Raw genomic sequence first — 24,682 nt, forward strand, 5'->3', positions numbered from 1 at the left:
AAATGATAATGATAGTGCTAGCATCTACAGACTACTGACTTTGGGCCAGTCATTGTGTTAAGTGCTTTATATTCATGATCTTAATCTCTAAAGAGCCGTATGAGATAGGAATTATTTTCCTGATATTAGAAATGAAGAAACTGAAGTTCAAGGAGAGTACTCACCCACATCGTACAGCTAAAGAGTGAGAGTACCGAGTTTGTGCTCAGGTCCTTCTGACTGCAGAGCCAGTGTGCTAAACCATTAAGTAATTCTTCCTCTTGCTGTATACTCTCTCACAGGAAAAACCTGTCAGCCATGCCAGTCTCCCTAATGGTTTCTTCCTTCTTGTGTGGAAAGAATGTCAAAAACGTGACTCATAAGGTTTTTGTAAAGTTAGACTTATTGTCATTCTGAGTCCCTAGAATCCAAGAAGCCATGCAAATCCACATATGTACACACTCAAGGAGCAAATGGCAGAGTCAAGACATAATTTTAGATATGCTGCATGATAACTGGTTTTTAAAGTCATACCCCCCAAATACCTCTTTTTAAAATAAATAGTGCAGTCATCATTATGGAAATTATATTCATAACAAATATATCACTTGACCATTTTTCCAAGCTGATATTGATTTTTTCATTGATTGCTTCTTGAAGGAAGCAGTAACAAAGGCAACTGTCACTGACAATTTCTTGTTCTAAAGTCACCCTGTGAGAATTGATAGAATCCAGGTCTACCCAAGTCAGGAAAAAAGTGAATAGGTGTTTTTTTAACTTGTAGTAAATAATACATGCATTAAAAATATGTGTATTACTTGCATGGTTTACTGTATCATTTTTCCTCTTTCCTCTTCTCCTGCCCCTCTGTGGATTCTTGACAAAGCGTGATGTATGTTACTATGTCATTAACCTTCCCTGGCCATTTTAAAGCTGAATTTCTTATGCTCTTCTGCGCTGGCTCCACCCTGTGGATGGCTTTAACTCTTCCTGTTCATAAATGTGATGGGCAGTCCCTTAATGATGGCCAAAAAAGTTACTCTTTCTTATTTACTGTTATTACTTCTCAAAAAATATCTTGGACCCTCGATTTTGTTTTCGTTCAACCCATCCAGGTATTTTTTATAGACTACCTCATCCCCAGCTCTAAACATTTAATAACTTTCCAGACAGTAAATATCTGGGGATTTTTCCCCCTCACTCTCTGATTTACTCTGTGGGCTGAATTCCAAATGTTTCCATATATTAAGGCTTTTATTATTTATCTCATGTTGCAGCTTTAAGACCTTTGTACACTTTTACTTCTCAAGGAATTTAGCTGCTAAAGCACTTCCTCTAAGCTCTCAATGAGCTACACTTTCCAAGTACTATAATAGTGTATTTTTTAAAACCTCATGTAAAAATAAAGTGCTAATATTATATTCTACAGAAGAACAAAGGACAGTTGTTTTCACAGAAAAACATGACAGGAAAACACATCTGCCACAAAACTGTGCATTTTTTAGCCCATGATTTCTGGAAAGATTTATATAAAATGCTGATAAATGAAGTCAACACCAAAATGTATGGTCACTCATTTTTTAAAATAGTCTCCAAGTCACTTTTCAATGAACCATACAGAAAGCTGCAAAAAATGTTTTGAGAAACTACAGTATATGGATATTAATTCCTTGTCATAAGAGTACATCATTTATTCAGGTACCTTTAGTAACTATCATTTATCCAACTACCTTTAGTAACTAGCTGCACGGAGCTAAAGGGAATACTACCCAAGTGTCATGGTTCAGCTACCTCCCTGACAATGCAGCAATCCTGCTTTTTAATACGGTGGTTTCTGATTGTTTTCTTCTTGTTCCACTCCATCCTTTGCACCTGGTGTTTAAAATCCCCCCATCAAGTGATCACCCGCAAGGAAAAGCAAAGGAATAGAAAATTTGGAATCAAATGTACCGACTCATCGCATTGTGCATTGAAATGTGGACTTTCTTACATATTCACTGAAGAGCATAAAATTCATTCAAACAAACTTTTTTTTTTTGGTCCCTAGGATGTGAAGTAACTAGTTTGAATGCCCTTTTTCACTGGCTTCACTAAGTCAGTGGGGAAATGATAGATTCTGGTACTTGATAGTGGTGGGTTTGGAGAGAGGGCAGATGAGTTTGTGTTCTTCTGGCCACTTTCTCAGTGTGTGAAGAAGGTTCTGAAATTCAGTTACATCACCTTAAAATTGGGAATTAAAACTATAATGGAATTAAATGAGATCTGTGTGAAAATTTGTTAGCACATGGTATGAAGTCATTACATTTTGCAAGTAGATCCAATTATTGCTATGAGTGCTACGGTCATGATGACATAACATTATCTATAACGTATTCTAACTTGGAATGCCTCTTGCTACTGATTATTACCTAGTACCAAGTCTTTGGAGATAAAATGACCCTAAATAAGGTAATATATATGAGAATATTTCTGGGAAAGGCCTGGCCATGTCCAAGTTTCAAAAATATACCCATTCACACACACATAGTTCTTTAATTTGGAAAATTATCATGCTGCTAGCAGTTAGGATCTGAATGGATAACTACATCTGAAAAGACCAATAATGGACATGCAATCTTTTCTTAAACATGTGCATAAATATGGTGGCCTTTGACTAGCCTCTTCACCTCTCTCTAGAGTGCATTTGCTATTCAAAACCCTTTCTTAAATGGAATAATAGGGGTATGATTTGCCACTGGACTACATTATTCCTCAGTGAACAGAACATATAGTAAGCACCAAACTTGTAGCAGGAAAGGCTTTGTGCTTTTTAAATATTACCTCATTTAATCTTTTCCCATCATTTTTTCAAAATAAATTACATTTAATTACATCTCATGTTATTTATGGGAAAATTAAACCTTGCATAATACATGACAGAGATGATTTTCAAACTCAGATCTGCCCAAATGCAATATTTCCATTCACTATGTAGGTAGGGTTTACCATCTGGAATCTATTTCACTTAACTGCTAAGAATCTTATCAAAATATTATCTCAAATACCAGATTAATGCAATTTTCTAACTGGCCAAAACAAATCCTGTGGAACTGCATGGACTCTTAAACTATAGGGAAATAAACAGGAATGCAGTTTTTAAAACTCAATAAGGACAAGTTAAAAAAATCATTGCATATATTTCTCATTTTCTTTCCCATTTCCTAATGCTCTTTCTCTAGTCAGAATCAAGGTGGATTTTGCCTGGATAAGACTTGATCTCAATTACCTATCAGTTCTTAATTTTTCATGCCACTCTGGAGATTGGATGAGATGTCTCTGCCAAAACTTAGATGACTTATTTTAAGAACCTGTATGCAGAAGCGACAATTTAGAGTGATTCAGTATCATTTTTAGGGATAATGGTTTACAGTATTAATGCCATAATGAAGTTTTTTAAATCTCTAGTTTAATCATTTTCAAAGGCTTCTCAAACCATTTCCTTAAAGAGAAGAAAAAATCATGTCCTAGCCTCACCTGGTACTCATGGAATAAAAGGAATTTTATTACATCAGAAATGTAATGAAAGGAATTTTATTACATCAAAACTTAAATTGTAGTCATGTTTTGTTTTGCACTAAGTACGTGCGGGTCCTCAAGGTGTCGCTCTGCACACCTCAACTTCAGCAGTCTTTGGATTCCCATGATTAGGTGTTACCTGTCAGTCCTGCCCACCAAACTCTTGAGTCCCTACAGGGCAGAAGCTTTCTTTTCGTAATGTCTGTATCCCAAGCTGGCAGCCAAATTTGTATATGTTTAATTGATAAAAGCAATAATATATGAGCTTCAGATTTGCCTAATTCTAGAAGAAGCTGGTAATGAAGACATGTATGTGTATAGATTATTTCTTTAACATCTTTATTGGAGTATAATTGCTTTACAATGGTGTGTTAGTTTCTGCTTTATAATAAAGTGAGTCAGCTATACATATACATATATCCCCATATCTCCTCCCTCTTGCATCTCCCTCCCACCCTCCCTATCCCACCCCTCTAGGTGGTCACAAAGCACCGAGTTTATACACACTACCAAATGTAAAATAGACAGCTAGTGGGAAGCAGCCACATAGCACAGGGAGATCAGCTCGGTGTATAAATTATTTTTAACCCTGTGAACACTCCCTGAAACCCAGCCTGAGTGTGGAAACATTCCATTTTGTAACTGCAGCAATGCTGTCCAGGTTTATTTCCTAGCTCCATCACTCCCTGATGTTGTACCCTTTAACAAATGTTATAGTGCCACTCTTTTCTAGTCTGTAAAATGAGGATATTAATGGTACTTAACTCATATAATTGTTGTTAGGATCACTTGAAATAATCACCATAAAATACTTACCAAAATGGCCAAAATGGAGGAAATAGTCAATAATTGTTACTGAACTCTGATGTGCACAGCTACAGGGCTTGCAACCCTATAGAACATACTTGGCTTAGAATAATCCTCAAATCTGGTAACAGGTTATTACATCAAATGTTTCAGACAACAAAAAATGAAATGGCACTTAAAACAATCATTGCTGAGAGGATTTGCAGTTGGAAGGATGAAAGAAAAATCTTTTTGAACAATAATATGTCTGTCACTTTATTAGACATATTTCTTATATTAACTCATTGTTATTGGCAACTGTGTATTTACTGACTCCAACTGTGATCTTTGGGCTTGTAACGTCTTATCTTTCTAACCAGATTTGACCTCCTTGAGAAAGGGGAACTTTCTTCCAAACAGAACCTTGGACAGTACCTTATAAGTATTTAAAAGTACACAGGAACTTCATAAAACAATTGTGTATGTATGTCTGTTTACACATTGTATGTAACGTGTGTGTGTGTGTAGACAGAGATAGTCATATTCTAGGTACATATAGAGTAACAAACATAATTGCATATAATGGAACGGTTTGTGAAGTAAACAGTTGACTATCAAAACCCACGAATTTACATCCTGATAATGATATTCAGTTACAGATAGAGTTGGGGAGGTCACTTACTCCATCCAGACATGTGCTACCCAATAAAACTTTCTGCACTGATGTAAATGTTCTCTCTCTCTCTGCTGTCCAGTGTGGAAACCAGTAGCTACGTGTGCCTCTTGAGCACTTAAGATGCAGCTTGTGTGACTAAGGAACTGAATTCATACATTTTATTTTATTTTAACTGTTTTTTAACTTAAATAGGCACATGTGGCAAGTGGCTACCTTACAGTATAGATATAGAGTCATAGAGGATGAGACAGTATCATGCAAGAAGACGGTAGAGTTGAATTTCCCTGATCCGGGTGGTGTAAAGGCCGTTTTACAGCAGAAGACTATCCTCTTTTGAAGTAGTATTAGTCTTCCATAATGTCTTAGGACTTAAAATTTTAAACTCCTTTTCCTTTATGTCTCCCAACAGATCTTGAAAACTTTAAAACAAGAACAAGAAGCACCGTGTCTGTCCGCCAAGGTCAGGGGATGGTACTGCTGTGTGGCCCACCAGCCCACGCTGGAGGTAACTCTGCACCGAAATGTGCACATGTCACCGGCTGCTATTTTTCTTGCTGATTGTTCACCCTCTTGGCATCAGAAAGGGGGACAGTGTCATTCGTAGAGATTCCCAAAGTCCCTCTGTGTCGAGGAAGCATCCTCAGTGCCTCCCATAATTAGGATAGGAAAATATCAGATGGTACCACTGTTCCATCCCCCTGCTGTCTACCTGGCTCAAGGGGAAAGATACCTGAGTCAATCAAAATCAGAATCCTGTTGCTTGGTAAAGCCACGTAGGTAAAACTGCCAGCACTTCTTCCAACTTGATCGTATTAAAAGATGGCCTTGCTTCACTTCATCTCATTGTTGGTCTGGGAAGGGATCAGACCCAGAACCAGAGTCCCTTGACCACAGAATCCAAGATGACTTTGTAAGGACTCATAATGACTAGATCAGTTAGGAATGCATTTGATTGCAAGTCCCTGAAGACCCAGCTAACACCGGCTTCAGTGGACTTGGGTTTGTGTTGTTCTCACACATAAGACTTCCAAAGGTATGTGGTATAAAGCTGGCACTGCTTTTGGGGGACATCTTCCAGGACCCAAGCCCTTTCTTTGATCCTTCTCTGAAGTCCTAAACATGGGGCATGGCTAAGGCACCAGTGCAGAAAGGTAGAAATGGGAAGAGGGCAGGGCAAATGTCAGAAGTCTCTTCATTTCGAGTTGCTTTTGTATTATGGAAGGTTTGCTTTGCCCAAGGACTTTTATGTACATTTCATTGATCACTCCAGTGGCAAAAGAGACACAAAAATCAAGTATTTTCTACAGATACACGATGGCCCTAAAAAATCATAATTTTGATAATGAGGGAGAATGCGGAGAGACGATGTGTAGGCAGGTTGCAGTGTCTGCAGAAAGGACTAATGATGACTGGAAGGTGACTCTGACTGCACATACAGAGTTCAGGAGTCTGGAGGTTTAGTAGTTAGTTATATTTATTAGGATTTCACTACAGTTTGTGCTGACAAGACTGATAAACTCCATTTGTGGTCACTCTGGCTAAAATTTACTTTGATACCTGCTCTCCTTGTCATTACCCTAATTTTCTATTTGGCTTTACATGTGATGGAAAAAGAAGATGTTTTAAACTGAGAATTTGAAAACACCATTTTATTTTTGTCCTGTCTTCAGAAGTTTTAACTTTTCCTTCTCTCCTAATGCCCCGGCTAACGTTTTTAGCAGGAAATAACGATTAGTGAAACAGCTACATGGCTTGCATTTCAAGCACGGTGAATAGATAAGCAGGTGGAAGAGGCAGGCACCCCTCCAAGTCTGGATGGAGGGTATGGAATTGTTAGGGTTTCTGGTGTTTGAGACTGGCAGAGAATCCAGATTAGATTTCAGGAGTTTGTCTTCTGAGAAATGGGTTTATTCTTTAGGACTTAATTTTCTTGCCAAGTTAGTATCAGAAGCATTCAATTTGGAGTCCAGGACATGAATTCTGGTCCTGGCTCTATTTCAAATCATTATTTGATATTGGGCTACTATGTTCACATTCTCTATCTCTACTCATCTCTAAACGAAGAGATTAAAAGAAATCTCTCAGATGCCTTTTAGTTCTATCATCACATAATAATTGCTGAATAAAAACTAAACATATTTATAAACTATATGTGCATTATTGAAGTCCTGTCCTTTATATGAGGAGAGCAATTAACTGGACATCTATTTAGGTTAAAGTGATGTTCACTCACATTAACAGTTCTCTTCTTATTATGAAATTTGATCAAATAAGAAAGGAAGATTTTGCTAATTTCTTCTGCAGGCTACCTTCACAGCATTAATCTTTCATAACATGGCAGCAACTCTGAAAATTAATCTTACAGCATATTGAGAAAAAAATACCCCACTAATCCCTGGTACAATGATATCTTTGGGAAATGCAAAACACAAGAAGCACTGTTGTGCTGCTCCACAATGAATGAACCTGAATACTTTCCCCTTCCCACTCAGAAATATATTAAAAATTTCTGTGGACATCTACTGAAATTTGCTTGTCTCTGCTGCCAGCAGTCAGCAGCTCTGAAATCCAGTTCCTTGAGTTGTGCTGACATTCCTGACAGTCTTGATGGTGAAAGACAAGGAAATAAATATTCTCATTATGGGCTCTATTAGGAACTGTGAGCTCAGTAATACTGTAGGCAAGGCAGGCAAGGCAAGGAAATTTGAGAGAAAACAAGGTGGGTATTGAAGGTTATAAGAGAGCATCACAGACATCCATCAGTTTGGGGCAGCGGAGTCAATGATTATCTGATGAAATCTCCCCAGTTACTCAAAACCCTCCAATGCAAACTGTCCAGCAGTGATTCTCTCATTGCTTCTCCAGGCTGTGATCACCTTAAAGCTGGCAGCATCGCCAAGAGCCGCTGGACATACTGAGCGTTTTAAACCCAGCATATGGTATCCCAGTTTCTATTGTAACAGATCATGAAGAGGAAAGGAAATGAGTCAGCCTTTTATTGTATCAGTGGGATACTGGGTAATGGCATGAGATCCATTGTAAGGGATGCTGCATGTCCTATTTCAAAAGCTGTGCAGTGTCAGACCTTCTTAGGATAACATAGAAATGAGCAGCAGTTAATCTACTTTGAAAAGCATTTCCATCAGCACGTAGTTCCAGTGCTCTACCAATCACCCTGCATAGCGTCTTTGTCATTTCTTGGTTAATAGGTACAAATTCAGATGTGATGTCGTCGCATAGATTGTACTATTAAATCTTTAACACAGACGCCAAAAAATAGAAATCACTATGGATGATGGTGCTCTGGTTGTCTATGATGCTTCTTTAGATTAGAAACAGAGTATTTTGAGATCTAGAATTTTCACTGTGCTTTCCATCAACTCCAGGGTCATTTGGCAGCAGGAATTTGTGATCTTCAACCACTCATTAAATAGGAACAGAAGTGAGGTACTTTGGGATTCTTCCTCCTAGCTTACTAAAACTGACAGCTCATTCACCAGTGAAATCCCCATGAACTGCTCACCAAGGGATATTTTTGTTTCCACCTTCCTTTTATATGTCACCCAGATCCTTGCTGCTCAAAATGTGGTCCTTGTACCTGAAGTATCTACCTCACCTGGAAGATTGTTAAAAAGGCAGAGTGTTGGATGCCACACAGTGCCTACTGTATCAGAATTCAAATTTTAACAGGATCTCCAAGTGATTCATGTGCACATTAAAGTTTGAAAAGCCCTGAGCTTCACCTATGCTCCCCCCACACTCCGCACCTCTGGCCAGAGGTGTGCAGGAAGCAGAAGCATCACCAGGGCAGCATGTTAGAGCCACAGGTGCCTGGCCTTTGCCCACGGATATTCTGATTCCATAAACCCAGGCCAGGGTCCCCAAAACTGTTGTTCCAGTTGGCTGGAACAGATTGAGGCAGCGCCAGATTGAAGATACACCCACTTTGATCGCCTTCTACAAAACCAGCCCAGGTTCACCCTGCTGAGGTGGAGTACTTTGATTTCCACATCAAACCCAAGCAGAAGTGTTAAAAGTTTTTTATGTCCAATTCGTATTTAAAAGAATTCAAAATAAAAAATAATCACTTCAGGCTTTCCTATATATTTTTCATTGTCGTTAAGAGAGGTGAACAACTAAGAAAAGACTGGCTTTTTCTCAGGTATTCACATGAAGAAGTAGCATTTTACATTTGGACAGCTCTTACTACGTCGTTGTTAGAGAAAATATGCCTTCCTACAGTATAAAAAAAGAAAGCCACATGATTCTGATTCTGAGATTATTTTCGTTGTTATGAGTTATAGAGAAACTAGCTATAATTGTCGTCGTTGGATGCTTTTACGCTAAACACATCCCCGTTAAACTTAGATCCCATTCGCACGGCACCAGACTCAGGGACCTTATAACAGCATCTGTAGAGTTCCTTATGGTGTTTATAATCTTTAGTTTACCTTATATTATCTTTGGATCCTTACAATAATCCTATAAGAAATAAGGACATGTGTTTCAGTGATAAGAAAGTGAAAGCAAAGAGATTAAGTGAGGTCACACGTTAATCAGTGGCAGGTCTAGGAGTTACCTTTGCGTAGAATGTGCCCCAGTTTTTTTTATAGTCAGGAGACAACCGTACAACGACTTTTTTGTACTCTGTATGCATTAGTTCTTTGGGTGCCATCCCATATCAATTCAGTCTGAATTTTTTTTTGAGATTGGTTCCTTTGACATCATTCATAGTTTTGAACGCACTCCAGGTGATTCGAATATGTAGCCAGGGTGGAAAACTTGTGTGTCTGCCCTGCAAAATCAAGTAGGTCTTGTCCCAGCAGAAACCTTTCGATTTGCAAACATCTCCAGGGGCCCAGAAATGTGATTTGATCTAGACATATCATGAATATTATAGTCTTAAAAAAATCAATCACGCCCTCCCACAGCATGGTTATTTCAGCTGGATATTTGTCTTTGCTGTAGGACAGAGGTAACAGCATGGAACTAGGACACCCACATTCTAATCCTAGTGCTGCTGTTAACTTACTTGAGCCAATTATATAACTTCTCTGAGCCCTATTCTTTTTCTATCTCCCCACACGTACTCAGCTTCCGGCATCAAGATGTCACCTTCAGAATCCGGCTCACCAGTTTCTTAATTAGTCCAAACTATGCTGACAGGTCACTGGGCCACAAGTAATCTTGCTATGCTAAAATGAGCATCCTTTATGCCCAGAATAATCTTCAAGACATCTACATGCTAGTCAAGAATGTATAATGAATAAGGCAGGAGTGCCTAATTCCCCTCTGCATGCCTTAGTCCCATGCCTGCCCCAAACTGCTTACCAATTTTATATAACTTTAGATTTTCAGGGGCATCCATATTAGCTCCAAATACCAACCCATTCCACTGCAGTCCAGACAGTTTAGCTCTTTGCCTTCATGTTTCACCCAAAGGTACATGCAGATTCCATTCTAATCCAGCTCCAAACCTCAAACCATAACACACTATCCTTTGGATTCTGAGTATTGCATCCTCCAGGTAGTCTAGTTACCAGGCCCCGCCTGCCATATCAGACGCCTTTGGATACTGACATCTTCCTGGCTAGGTTCTAATTTTCTCGCTCTGTTGATTAGACAACTGACCACCTTCCTCAGGAAGCAGTCCCTCCATTTCCAACTTATTCCTCTACTTTCTCTCACCGAGATTTCAGGCTCTCCTTCTCCGTATCTTGGTTCCCAGCATAACTCTCAAATCCTCACACAGCATTATGCCAGCCAAATGGAATTTATCTTTGTCCTTTAAATCTCCCCAGTGTGTTGTAAGGATTAAAGACATAATAAATGTGGTACCAGTTTGCAAAATTCAAACATCCAAACATTCCTGATTTTATTAATTAGGCCTGGTTTGATTTTTTTCATTTGCCTAAGCCTGGAATTAAAATTATATCAGAAAATCGCTTGTCTTTGAAGACATATTATGATTCTTGATTTACATTCATTTAACAAATTTTAAGTAGGCAAATATTTTTCAGATATATCTTCCAAGAGATTCATTTGGAATATGCATCTATTGTTAACATAAACTCATCATGCTCTGGCATTGTGGCTTTATTAAAATGCTGATTTAACCATTCTCCTAACATTTGAAAATTGCTCTTAAAGACTCAGCATGACAATTGAGATGAACTCTGCCAATCATCTTCTCAGAGGCCAAGCCCCATGTAATTCTTTATGTTTGCATGTTCCATTAGTGTGCACAGTATGTGCCTGGGCTCCATTCATTTCCTTAGAAGAAACAAAGCATTAATTGGGCCTCAGAGGAGCTAAGGGCTTTAAAATATTGCAGAGTTTTTTTTAAGAGACTAGGGAACATAATCTTCAGCTTATTTTGTATGGCTATTTTAAAACAAAATTTGAAATTTTTAGATGGTTATAAGATTAACAGTCACTTAATTGTCATGAAAAGCTCTAAGAAGAGTCCCTTTCTAAGTGTGGTACCAATCTCCTCTTCTGGTTATAGTGGGGACATGGTTGAACGTGCACATCAGGATGAAGGGCCGACATTGCACTTGAGTCATCTTGTTCTGTGTGTGTGTGTGTGGAGTGAGGGAAGGTGCCCAAAATTAGACTCAGTTTTTAAGACAATTAAACAAGTGATAAATTATGTTCTTAGGATCTTGAGTCCTTAATGTTTGGTCAGCACTGAAATAGCTGCCCTTTGATGCCCATTTCATGTCACCTGAGAAGTGACTTACCTGAGAGATGCCCTATCTCCTGCAAATAAATTTTAGAACCACAGGTGTTCAGTAAGTTTAGAGTGACCTTGTTGGAGATCAGTGATTGAGAAGAGGTTTTCTGGATGTGGGATCCCGGGAAATAATGTTTAAAATGCTGGTTGGAGCAGCATTGAAATAATACTACTGTTCTAGTCTTCAAGAATATTACGGATCAAACTCTGGTAAACCAACTTGGATGGTATTATTTCTATGGAAAATGCATTCTGAGTTCCACTTCTAAGCCCAAGACATTATATATTCATTTGAATACACATCTATTGAAATTCAGTGAGGAGAGGTTAATACTTAGTGATAGATTCATCAACACCATAGTACTAGGTATTTTTTTAATCTTGTTTTAAATATTCTTAAAGCAATCCTGTTTGATGCTCCTTGACTCTACCATGTTCCTTTGAAAAATACAAACCTGGATTCTTTTATCTGAAAGTTATTGAGCCAGTTCCTCCCTTTCTTCTTTTCCCACTTTGCCAACCAGCGGAGGTTATAGCACAAGGGTGATTTAATCAGCATAGAGTAATGGGAAACAGTTTGGAAGATGATGCTTTTCTCCATTCATTAAACCTCCCTTTTTTTCACCAACTGAGAAAAAAAAAAAAAAAAAAGCCACATTGATCAGGGACTACTTGTTAGAAAACTGTCTAACCTAAATGGCCTGGTGGAGTGTTTCATGTTTGGGAGGAGAGGCCACTAGGATTTTTTTGTCCTTACCACACCAGATACAGGCTCCATTTCTCTCAGCCATGAGATGACGTAGCTCAAAGAAGGAATCAACAAGGGAAGCAAAAGGGAGAAATCAGGCTCCACATTTCTAGAAGAATGGTGAGCTTCTCCATCACTAGATGTGACAAGAAGAACTGGGATGAATATTTCTGATGTCAGTTATCTCCAGAATTGGTTAAGCATGTTCTGTGATGCTACCAACATACTTTTTGCCTTTGAATTTTCCTGTCAGCTCTTTAAAACCATCTGAAGGTTTCATGACCTTACTTTTGAATGCCTAGATGTCAACAACTATATACTTATGAGTAGAAGAAATGAGTTTGTATAGACAGCAAGCATTCCCTGGTCACAGAATAATTGTGAGCCCCCAGTTTCTTAACGTGTATAGAGAATTGCTGGTCTGTTTTCAAAGAAAAGTTCCCCAGGAGTGGTAGTTGTACACTTTCTACCTTCATTCTGCTTTCAGTTCTAGTAAGAGAGATGTTTAAGCTGTTTTTGCATCTATAGCAAGTCCCAGGCTGTAGCACTTAGAAATACACTTAGCTACTTAATAGCAGTTAATTAAATTTCTTAGTGTTCAGTAGCCTAAAGAGGATCATTTAGTTTAGAAAAAAAAATTAGCAGAAATACATTGCAAGAATTTTCTTCTATCTCTTCTTTTTTCCTTCTTTGCTTTTATGCAGATGTTTCCATGTTCTTTATTTGGCTGAAACCACGGATTTTAGTAAATTAATGATGGCTCTAATTACCCAGCTTCTCTGCTGATAGTTACTCTGTACTTAATTTAATAATAGGCACTATATTTGTAGATTTAAATTCAAGTTGAGAAGGTCTCTATTTTCTTTTCAAACATTAAAAAAAAAAAATCAAAGTGATTATCTCCAGGTTTGATCCTTAGAACTGGAGGACCACTGATCCATCAGAATGAGGGTCAGACGCATTAGCACCAAAAGGAAATGGTATTTGGAAAGTGAGATTTGATCCATAAAAGCAAAGTGATCTACAAACTGTGATCATTCAACAAAGCTCAGCAGCATGCAGAGTTCCCTTTTGGAGTTGTCCTGTCCCAGAAAGCAGGGAGAGGTGATGCTATGTGGAAACCCAGGTGCTAGGTGGGAGGGGAAGAGTCTGGAGATGTGAAAAACACATTACATACCCAGTTAAGAGTGCTACCAGGGATGTACCAGCCAGAGCGGAACACATGATCAACAGTGATCTTTCAACAACATAAACCTGGCTGAGCATTTTATAAATAATCCAGTGGACAGTCACTGCAGGATATATGGCAAGCCTTCTTGTTTTAATGCGCACTGGAAATATGAATCTCATCTTTTCAGGTGAGAAAGAAATGAGCAGCCCTTTGGATACATTTTCATCAACAAATCGGTGTTTTGTCAGGTCAGTACATCATGATGTTACATTGAATTAAGCAGGATAATGGTGCAGTACATAGAATGAGGAAATGCTGGTTGAGGCCTGGAAATTTGGAAATAGACTCAGGTTGGGAGATCAGAAATTGAAGTCTCAAAAGTGGAATATTCACCACTCTCAGGGATCTTGATCCTCTGAGTGTGATGGCACAAATAAGTTGGCGGGCTTCCCTGGTGGCGCAGTGGTTAAGAATCCACCTGCCAATGCAATGGACACAGGTTCAAGCCCTGGTCTGGGACGATCCCACATGCTGCAGAGCAGCTAAGCCCGTGCACTACAACTACTGAGCCTGCACTCTAGAGCCCGTGAGCCACAACTGCTGAGCCCTCGTGCCACAACTACTGAAGCCCGCATGCCTAGAGCCCATACTCCGCAACAAGAGAAGCCACCGCAATGAGAAGCCCATGCACCGCAACGAAGAGTAGCCCCCGCTCACCGCAACTAAAGAAAGCCTGCGTGCAGCAATGAAAATCAAAGCAGCCAAAAATAAATAAATAAAATAAATAATTTTTTTAAAAAATCTTAAAAAAAAAAAGTTGGCCATTTTTCTGATATATTTTTTAACTCATTCAGTTTAGTTTTCAGACATTTAAGAAGAAAATACCTGGAGTTGATCAAATCAAAGACCAGACAACACTATGCATTTGGACAAGTAAAGTTCACTTTTATAGGCAAAGGAATAGATGGTGGCATTTTGACCAAAGGTAGGATTATAGCTGCTGATTTAAAAGGAAATGACTTAATGAAGTCGCTTGTCCATCGAGGACAAACAGTATGGATGAAAAACTCTTTTACACATCATGCTTCTCTGAGTTAACTGTATGCGCTAACGATTTTGGCATTTGAGACATATAGAATAAACACAGATTTTCACATGAAGTAGTAATCCTTTCACAGAGAGACCAACTCTGCCTACATTATGAACTAAAAGAAATGTCCTATCTTTAGTGCAGAGGCTGGTTGGGAGAATGTTCATGATATTTTAGGTGGGTCCTGGCTGCCGATGAGACAGTGGGCAGCCGGATCATATTGAGCCAAGAAAGCTCCTCCCATTTCTAACTGCAACACACCCTGTTTTTCTCACATCAGCTAGTCACAGGTTAACACATTATCACCATCCTCACCATCAAAATTAACCCCTGGGAAGCAGTTGTGTTATAACGACACTCCGCAGTAATTCATAGATCCATATGGTGGGCACAGCTGGAAAGATAGTTGCAGTTGCTAATGTAGCGTCTCAGAAATATCCAAAGAATCTCTGCTTTGTGAAGTAATGTGGAATTTGTACACTTTCTTTTTCCCTCAAACCAGCACATACAATAGGAAGCACCTGGGAAATGCCAAAATACTTCAGTTTTATAGGTGTTTGAAGCCCCAGTTCTTATCATGTCATGCAAACTCAGGTTTGCCTTTTGAGAAGACAAATGGGATTTTCAGAATAAATTGTAGCTGATTTAAGTATCATGTGTTTCTTCCCTTTGTGGTTCCCACTTACTGCCAAATGAGGCCTGTATGACACACCTCTGAAATCAACACCTAACTATAACAAAGACATCCCTACACCTTCTCTATAAGTGTTGCTGCCTTTTGAATTTGTTCAGTATATTGCAAGCCAGCATTCCTTCTCAATGTGCAGTTCCAGGTTACTTCAGTGAAACTGTTGTGATGAATGAGATTTATGATTGGGTCCCAGTGGAGTATGTAAATCAGGATATTGAGGTTGAGGAGAATAGATTATTTTTTAAAAGTGAAAGCATCGAACTTTGGCAGCACCTCTCAGATGTCAGGGGTTTAGTAGACATGGCAGGTATAGGAGTGAACAAAAACAGAGTGGTTCCTCTTACCATGGAACCTACAGGTCTGCTGGGGAGTAAGAGGTTAATCAGAAAATCACACTGGGACGTGTGCTTTTGGTTGTGAGGTGGGAGAATAGGGTTCAATGATCTGATCATGTAGAATAGAAGGACATGATGTAGTCTGGGAGAAGGCTTCTCTGAAGAAGTAGCTCTGGAGCTTCGATTTTGAAGGATGAAAGATGGAATAGTATTACAGATGGAACAGTGCATAAGTCTAGGAGGTTGCCTGCCAGGAGAGAAAGGCAGTGTGGTGGGACCTCCAGAGCAGCAGGGAGAGTAGGATAAGTCTCAGGTTGGGATACAGGCAGAAACTAGGGTCAGATGTGGTGGTAATGATTTGGGTGTTTTTCCAGAAAGAAGTTAGGAATTGCTAAAGATTTTTTTTTAAGTAGCATCGTGAGATAGGTTATAAGTTAGAGTGGAAGGCAGTTTTAAAATGGGTTCTTGGAAGCCAAGGCTGATTTATTATTACCCAGCTTTCTATGAAAAACAAAGAAAGCAGCAATGTTCTAATCAGACTAGAAACAGAGGGTAACCATCAAAAATTTACTTGAAAAATTACCTGTAGTTGTAGCACAGGTCAAGTTGAGAAGTGACCATCTGACAGTCTTAGTCTGTTCGGGCTACTACAAAATACCACAGACTAGGTGGCTTATATACAACAGATATTTATTTCCACAGTTCTGGAGGCTGGAAGTCTGGGATCAGGGTGCCAGCGTGATCAGGTCAGGGCTCTCTTCTTGGTTTATCACAAGCACGTTTTCACTGTGTCCTCACACGGTGGAAGGAACGTGGCAGCTCTGTGGGATCTCTTTTACAGGAGCACTAATCTCATTCAGGAGGGTGCTCCCCCATGACCTGATGACCTCCCAAAGGCCCCACCTACTAATACCATCACCTTTATGGTTTAGGATTTCAAAATATGAATTCTGGGGGGGACACAAACATTCAGGCTAGAGTAAAGACTAATAACTAAAGAACTAAATTGACAACACGGGGAGATAGAGAGGATATCTTTAAAAGCTTTCAGTGGTAGCCACAATACCCACTTTGTATCTCTCTATGAAATACACATTAAATCTGGACACCTGTTTTAAAAATTAGGTGTTCGCTTGTTATAAAGGAAACATTTTTCTAAGGAATCCAGAAGAAATGTTCTACCATACTTACCAACACACACATACATGCCGTACACCATCTTTCCCTGCCAAAAAATTACTAGGAAATTAACAATTCTAGCTAATACTTTATAGGGAAAGAGGCTCACATGGCATATTGGGTGTGGACATAGCTAAAGGGTGATACCAGCTTACTCTGAAGGTGGAAACTGAAGCAGTAGAAAGTTCCATCTGAGTTCCTCAGGTAGGAATTCTGGAAGCTGCCCCACACACACTTTTGGAGGAATAAAGGGATACACCCACTTTTGGTTAGTGAAGCTAAGACCTGGATAGAATTACAACCAATGTTAATAGACAAAGTTAAATAAAAAAACTACTCCATCACGGTGACCTAAGAAAATATTCAGTGTTAAAAGAGGGGAGGGGTGGAAGGGGGGAAGTGTCACCTATTGCCTGAGGATGCAAAACAAAACAGACACCAGAAATGCATGTGAAAGAGATGTCTTAAGAAAATACAATAAAATTAAAAGATGCATCTCTGTTGTGCCTTCTGTCAAGCACAAGAAACCATGGAATCTGTGAAACAAAGATGCTCATGTGAAGAGAGACCTAACTCTGATACTAACTGGGGTTTAAAGGGCGCTAACAAAAATTAGTAATGAAAGAATTAAAATCTGGAATGCAGACTCAGTAAAAAGCCAAATGAGCATTGTAGGAAATTGAATTAGTGATAAGCATGAGTAACTAAAGTTGTTTTGTTTGGTTTTGTTTTTTAATATGTAAAAGGAAAGTATAATGATCAGGAAGCTTCGTAGATATGGCAATTAGGGAGTAAAGATCTAATCTATGTATAATCAATGTAATTGATAAAGATATTTGACCAGTATATATGTGTGTACCATTTTGTTTTATATCATGACACACTTATTGTACTTTCTCCTCTTTGAGAGGGAGCCACAAGGTATTCTTTATTTTAATAATTAATGGAAATAGAAATCTAGGTAGGTATAAAAACAGAATATGTACCTTCCAAGTTGCTGGAGACAGTTCAGTCAAAGAAATAGTAATCTATTAAAGCAAAGGCCAAAAGGAAAAATGAGAAAAACAGCATAAATAAAAAATACACAAGAAAGATGACAGGTAGGGCTTCCCTGGTGGCGCAGTGGTTGAGAGTCCGCCTGCCGATGCAGGGGACACGGGTTCGTGCCCCGGTCCGGGAAGATCCCACTGGGCCCGTGAGCCATCGCCGCTGAGCCTGCGCGTCCGGAGCCTGTGCTCCGCAATGGGAGAGGCCACACAGTGAGAGGCCTGCGTACAGCAAAAAAAAAAAAAAAAAAAAAAAATTTATAATACTCAACATTTGGAAATACAAGGAGAAATTACTAAAGTACGTTTGTGATGTAACTTGATAGTTAAGTAAATAGAAATAATGATACAAAACTTTGAATAATGTAATAATACAATATGTATTTATGTACTTCCTTTTGTGGTGCCCATATAATGCTTATTTTAATTGGTTATATATTAAGCCAAAAAAAGAAAAGGTTCAACAAGTTGAAATTGTACAGATCAGGCCTTATTTTCTGCCATAATGTAGTTACACTAGAAATTAGCTATAGATCAGTTTTACACAATGACAACAACCACAATTTTTTTTAAAAATCAACTCATGTAAATTTCAAGTCTGCTTTCTAGTATCTCCTGGGTTGAAACAGAAACAAAAACCATAATTTATAGACATTTCAAAATTGAAGAAATGAAAACAGATCTATGCTTAACGAAATTTATGAAAAGTTTGCTCTGAAGCAAGTCAGTAACCTTAAATTCATTATTAAGCAAGGAATTCTGGAAATCAAAATGAGTAAACTAAGTATTCACCTCATGAAGTTAAAAAAGAACATGAAACAAACCTCAGGGAAGCAGAAGGAAGACAAAGGTTGAAATTAGTGGATGAGAAAATAGAAACAGTACACAGGAGACAGCACAGAGGAGTTTTGATAGACAAAAGAAAAGATAAATACAAGTGTATTCCTCTTCAAATATAATCAAGAACGAAGAAGAGGAGTACAAATACAGTCAGCCCCCTGTATCCACTGGTTCCACATCCTCGGATTCAACCAACCAAGGATTGAAAATATTCATGGAAAAAAATTCCGGAAAGTTCCAAAAAGCAAAACTTGAATTGGTTGCTTGCTGACAATTGTTTATATAGCATTTACCTGTGTATACAACTAACTATGTAGCATTTACCTTGTATTAGGTATTATAAGTCATCTGGAGATGATTTTAAATTTACGGGATGATGTACGTAGATTATACGCGAATGCTACAGCATTTTATATAAGGGACTCAAGTATCCACGGATTTCCTTGATATCCAAGGGGGCATCCTGGAACCAGTTCCTCACAGATGGTAAGCTAAGGGATGACTATATACAAAATTAGAAATTAAAAAGAGCATATAATTTTGTATATAATGTTTAAAATCATAAGAGAAAAACTAGGTACAACCCTATGTTCATTTGAACATCTGGATGAGATGAACAATCTGCTGAGAGTATATAAGCAACAAAATGGAACCAAGAAAATATAGAAAATCTGAATAGATTAATTATCATGGAAAGAATTCAAAGTTGTCAGGAATTACTTTCTCCAAGTACTCTGGCCTATAAATTTTACAAAGAACTCTTTCAAAATTTTAAGGTAATTCCCTTTCCAAATAATGTGTTTCAGAGCAAAAGACAAGCTGTCAGTTCATTTTATGAAATGGGTATAACACTGGGACTAAAACCTGACAAAAGACAGCGAAAGGGGGAGGTAGCCTCACTTATGAATGTTAGTAACACATGTAGTGTATAGTATATTTCAGGCACTATTTTAAAAGCTTTACATAAATTAACTAATGTAATTCTTACAACAACCTGATGATATAATTGCCTTATACAGCCATTTTATAGATGGCAAAATCCCTGCGACATTGTTTAAGTAAATAGGAAGTTCCTCAACACCTTATGAACGACCATTTTTGGATATGTATATAAAAGGAGCAAAAAGTTTTAAAGGTACAGATAACCCAAAAAGAGTTTTGCTTAAATTCTTCCCATATTCCAAATTTAAAATACAAAAAGTTATAAAAGAAAAATATAATGACTTGTAGAAAGATACTTCTGTGTCCTATTAAATTGTAGCCAACACCCAGAGAGAGTAAAGAGACAAGAATGAAACAATGTTGATAATTATTGAAGCTGGGTGATACAAGAGGGTTCCTTATCCCATTATCTCTACTTTTGTAATTGGTGTGTGTCTGAAATTTTCCATAACAAAAAATTTAAAAATACAAGTATGTGGCTGGATTTAGTGATCTCCAAGTTTGCTTCCAGCTCAGATTTTAGATGATCTTCCATTGTTAATTACTTTCTTCTCCATAAAAGTATTTTTGTATCAGCCTTTGAGGCAAGAAGATGTTTGCATTGCATGGAGGAGTTTCTATGATGTGCAGACGTATAGCTATTTTATTACTTATTTTCCTTCTGAAAATCACTCTGGTTATTAATAGCTGTCCTTGCTACCCTGCCTTGAGAGATGGTTATCACTAAAAATGCCTGGGTTGGCAGTAATATGCTTTGCTTCTGCCTGGAGCTGTTTTGAATCTCCAGTGGCAGACCTTCACTGTGTTACTGGGGCAAATGTGCAGTGCTGTGCATTAAATCTGCACTGATCAATGCTCAGATGATTTGACTTTCTGCAGGGAATGAAAAAAATAAACACCCCCATTCCCAAATGGCACTGTAGCCTAGTTAAGAGAATTGCCTGCAGGGGAGTACATTATGCTAAGAGGACTAGTTCATTTTCAGGTCAGAAAACTTTAAATTCAAGTTGACATAGCTTTTCTTCTCATTTCCGTACTCATCTCAGCTGGGGAAATGCGGCGTTTGCCACTAAAAATCAACCAGTGAAATATGGCAGAGGCGGGGGGTGGGGTGGGGGGACAGGGGGAGTCAGTGGTCCAAAGCCTGAAAGTGGCTGTGATCTGAAATATGTCATGGTTTATTTCATAGCAGACACCATACCAAATTTGCTTTCCACTGGTAGACCACCTCCTTTTATTTTCCACAAAATCCCACGTACCCAGCAGCAATCTTTAACAGCAAAAATGCAATCCACACAAGTTATCTCGTGGTGTACCAGCATTCCAGACAGTTCATAAGCAACTAAGGATCAAGTCTGAATTAAATCCAGAGGTTCAGGGCTGAGGATGTTAGGGTAGAGCAGAGAATGATGTTCAGCCAGTTTTCCGACCATGAGCGGCTTCATTCAATAAACCTCATGTTAGGTGCTCCCCCCTTAAGCACCACGTGTGACTTCTGCTTTTACGTCAGGGTAGATCCATAAAGTTTCAGGTGTAGAAATTTTCATGTAGCTATTGTAGGGGAGGGAAACTTTTCCTCTGTTCCCTCTAGGTTCTTTGGCTGGTAATAATTAAATTGGCCTAAGACAGATTAACAAGAGAAAAAAAATTTTAACTTTGTATGTACAGGAGCCTGTACAAATATGAGACTCCAAGAGGTGACTGAAGCGAGGAACTTTTATACATTTTAGACACAAGGACAATAAACTTGTGAAGAATTGACAAGACAAAGAAGTTTGGGCCTAGGGTAGTAAATTAGTGAAAAAGTAACAAAGTTGGTTATATACATCCTTCTTGGCCCTGAATTCCCTGTCTCCGGTGATAAGGGATGATCTCTACCTTTGGAACAGGGAGGGTGCCTTTCACGTGGGAGATTTATTTCCTGCTTTCAGGAGGACAAAGGAGGGTCAGAGTGTCTTGCTTGCACGGACCGTTTCTTAAGTAACTTTTATTCCAGGTAATCAATATACCAGCATGGCACGCTTTGAGGTGACATATTCTGTCCTCCTTCACTGTACTGAAAATTTCAGGTTGAGAATGAATGGGCTCATTAAAAGACAGAGCTGGCTAAGACTAAAAGTAATCCTCCCTAATCCTAGCTTTAACAGCTTTCATCTTTGCTGTGAACAAGTGTCGTTAAAATGAGTTACAAGCACGTGAGAGTGCTCTTCTGGACACCCTTTCACATACAGTCCTCTTCTAACAGAAGCTGGGAGACAGTCCAGGATTAATTAATTAAAGAGTCACTTGGCTTTTATAGATAGTATGAGAAATATTAAAGTTGTAAAGGTTTTTGTTGACAGACTAGTAGGATCTATTTGCCATTCAGACCCTATGCCTTGTAAGAAAAAAATTAAGAAGAATTTGGGGCGTTGACCCTGGGATGTGTAATTTATGCATGGCTCTTGTAAGCTGTTACCTCTTAATCACTCAGGAGCCCCAGCTCTTGAAGCAGACTAATGATCCCCTGCTGACTACCCCGCTCTGCTTGCAGTTCTGCCTTCAACACATCTGTCAGCACCACTTCCCAAGGGGACTCTCTGAAAGTTGGAAAGTCTGACATCCATACATTAACTACCCTGTGACTTTCTCCATGAATAATGGACTGGCCCGCTGTAAGCTGTGAGTTTCCTTCCCAACACCGACTGCTTTTCCTTTTATGTGCCACTATGCTTGTCATCAGAGAGACGGCCAGAGAAAAGACATCTGGCGTCTGTAACTCATAGGGGATTCATAAAAACTAAAACGGGTAGATTGTTCTCTCAAATGAAGTTCCTGAAAATACTGAATGATGAATGTCGTGCTAATGGTCTCCTTCCTCTAGCTTGGTGACAGCCTGTAACCAGTTTAAAAAAAAAAAGAAAAGAAAAACACCCTACACCCACAGTGACACACACATTCTAAATTTTATTTAAAAGGTATATTTCTAATTGTTAGGTTGAATCCTTGGAGATAGAGTGCAGTTATTTTGAAAACATTATTTCTTTCCATGTCTGCTACGGAATTGTCCTAGGATATGATAGATAAGTATGTTGTCAAGACCTATTCTCCAATTAATTGTTAAAACAAGAATTCTCTGAAGTAAGTCAAAATTGCCTGTAAGATTTTGGCTGGAGTGTTTATTAATTCACCTTACATGCAGGTAAAAACTAGGGGCTGGAAAGAAGAAATTGGGAACCCACTGGGCCAGGATGGCAGGTCTTTGCTTTTCTCTAGAAAACACAAGAAAGAACAAAGAGGTGATCAAAACAGAAATATGTTAGACTCCTGTAGGTGAGTGATTTTTATTTCTCTAAAGGTCATAAATATTGAGAGGTTCAGTGCTTCCCTTGACAGGTTACTTGTCAAGTCACTGTAGGAAGAAATTACCCCACCCAGAATCTAGAACTGGGCTCGAAAACTTTCAGAGGTCACGCTGAAACTGAATTAGAACAAGCCAGGTGTAAGATGATAGGGAATGGCGAAGACTCTGGTGAACTAGAGAGTATGCATTTCATCAAAAAGGGGCACCTGGGGAGCCGGTTCCGAGCGGAGTGAAGTGGAGGTCTTCCCCGGAGCGTAGCTGCCTGAGCGGGCGCCGAGCCCCCGCCATGGCCCGGAACACGCTGTCCTCGCGCTTCCGTCGGGTGGACATCGACGAATTTGACGAGAACAAATTCGTGGACGAACAGGAGGAGGCGGCGGTGGCGGCGGCCGAGCCAGGCCCGGATCCTAGCGAGGTGGACGGGCTCCTGCGGCAAGGGGACATGCTTCGGGCGTTTCATGCAGCCTTGCGGAACTCTCCCGTCAACACCAAGAATCAAGCTGTGAAGGAACGGGCCCAGGGCGTGGTGCTGAAAGTGCTTACAAATTTTAAGAGCAGCGAAATTGAGCAGGCTGTGCAGTCACTGGACAGAAATGGCATTGACTTGCTCATGAAGTACATTTATAAAGGGTTTGAGAAGCCCACAGAAAATAGCAGTGCAGTGTTACTCCAGTGGCATGAAAAGGCATTAGCAGTAGGAGGACTAGGCTCCATTATAAGAGTTCTTACAGCAAGAAAGACTGTTTAAAAAAAAAAAAAGACTCATGTTACCTTGAGAAGAATTTTGGATGCACAGGCTGTTGAAGAAGGGATTGACAATGGATCATCTTCCTCAGAACTCCCAAGTAAACTATTTCAGGACATGCATCCACTAAAGTGTATTTTATTTTCAAGGTGGAGGGAGAAATTGTCTTACTGTTTCCTAAATCCTTTGCAGGATCTGATAGTCTATGCCTTTGTCCACAAGTAATGCAGAACTGACATTGTGACTGTCTACCAGAGTGGCTGGCCCGCATTGGTCAGGTGTACCTGTGTGCACTGCCTGTGTAAAAGCGGGGAAGGATGACTTGGGCAGGTGCAGATTCAAGGGGTGTGGTAAAAAAGGGAGAGCTTGGTTTTTGTTGAAGTGGAAAACCCCCAAGGGTCTGTACAGACATCCCGACCTCCCAAAGAAGGCGGGCTCTCTTGGGTTCATTGTAAAGTGCCTACTGCATCAATAAAGCTCTTGGCTTATTAGTAAAAAAAAAAAGGGGGGCACCTGGTTATATCTACAGTTCACCCAAAAGAGTGTTCATAGGCTGGACTAGACAATTGAAATGACATGATCACTGTGGATCACACTTAGCAACAGGTACTTAAGGGTAGGACCCAGTCCAAACACATATCTCCAGGGAGTTATTTTTAAAATTATTTCTTTTCCAAGTGATATTTTAAGAGCAAACAATTAAGAATCAGTTAAGCGTGGAGCCTCCTGACTTAGAAGGCCCAAGTCTTAAAAAGATATCTTGTAACATTTCTATTGACAGATCTTCCAAAGTTCTGCAGAGGAACAGGCCCAGTGGTGA

The 24,682-nt window shown here is 39.2% G+C and overlaps 1 protein-coding gene and 1 pseudogene across 2 annotated transcripts in view; both read left to right on the top strand.

The window, feature by feature from the left end:
• CNTN4 (contactin 4) overlaps nt 1-24,682 on the top strand; it is a 496,981-nt gene that overhangs the window by 247,748 nt on the left and 224,551 nt on the right. The window contains exon 4 of the mRNA XM_027121429.1: nt 5,406-5,501. Coding sequence (XP_026977230.1) covers nt 5,406-5,501 — 96 coding nt within the window. The remainder of the gene's footprint in view (nt 1-5,405; nt 5,502-24,682) is intronic.
• LOC113628115 (actin-related protein 2/3 complex subunit 5-like protein pseudogene) lies at nt 23,334-24,366 on the top strand (annotated as a pseudogene). The gene has a single exon (XR_003435890.1). The product of XR_003435890.1 is annotated as an actin-related protein 2/3 complex subunit 5-like protein pseudogene (transcript).

The sequence above is a fragment of the Aethalodelphis obliquidens genome, unplaced genomic scaffold (assembly GCF_003676395.1).
Source record: "Aethalodelphis obliquidens isolate GAN/ISIS:26980383/991018 unplaced genomic scaffold, ASM367639v1 scaffold22, whole genome shotgun sequence".
NCBI classification, from domain to species: domain Eukaryota; kingdom Metazoa; phylum Chordata; class Mammalia; order Artiodactyla; family Delphinidae; genus Aethalodelphis; species Aethalodelphis obliquidens.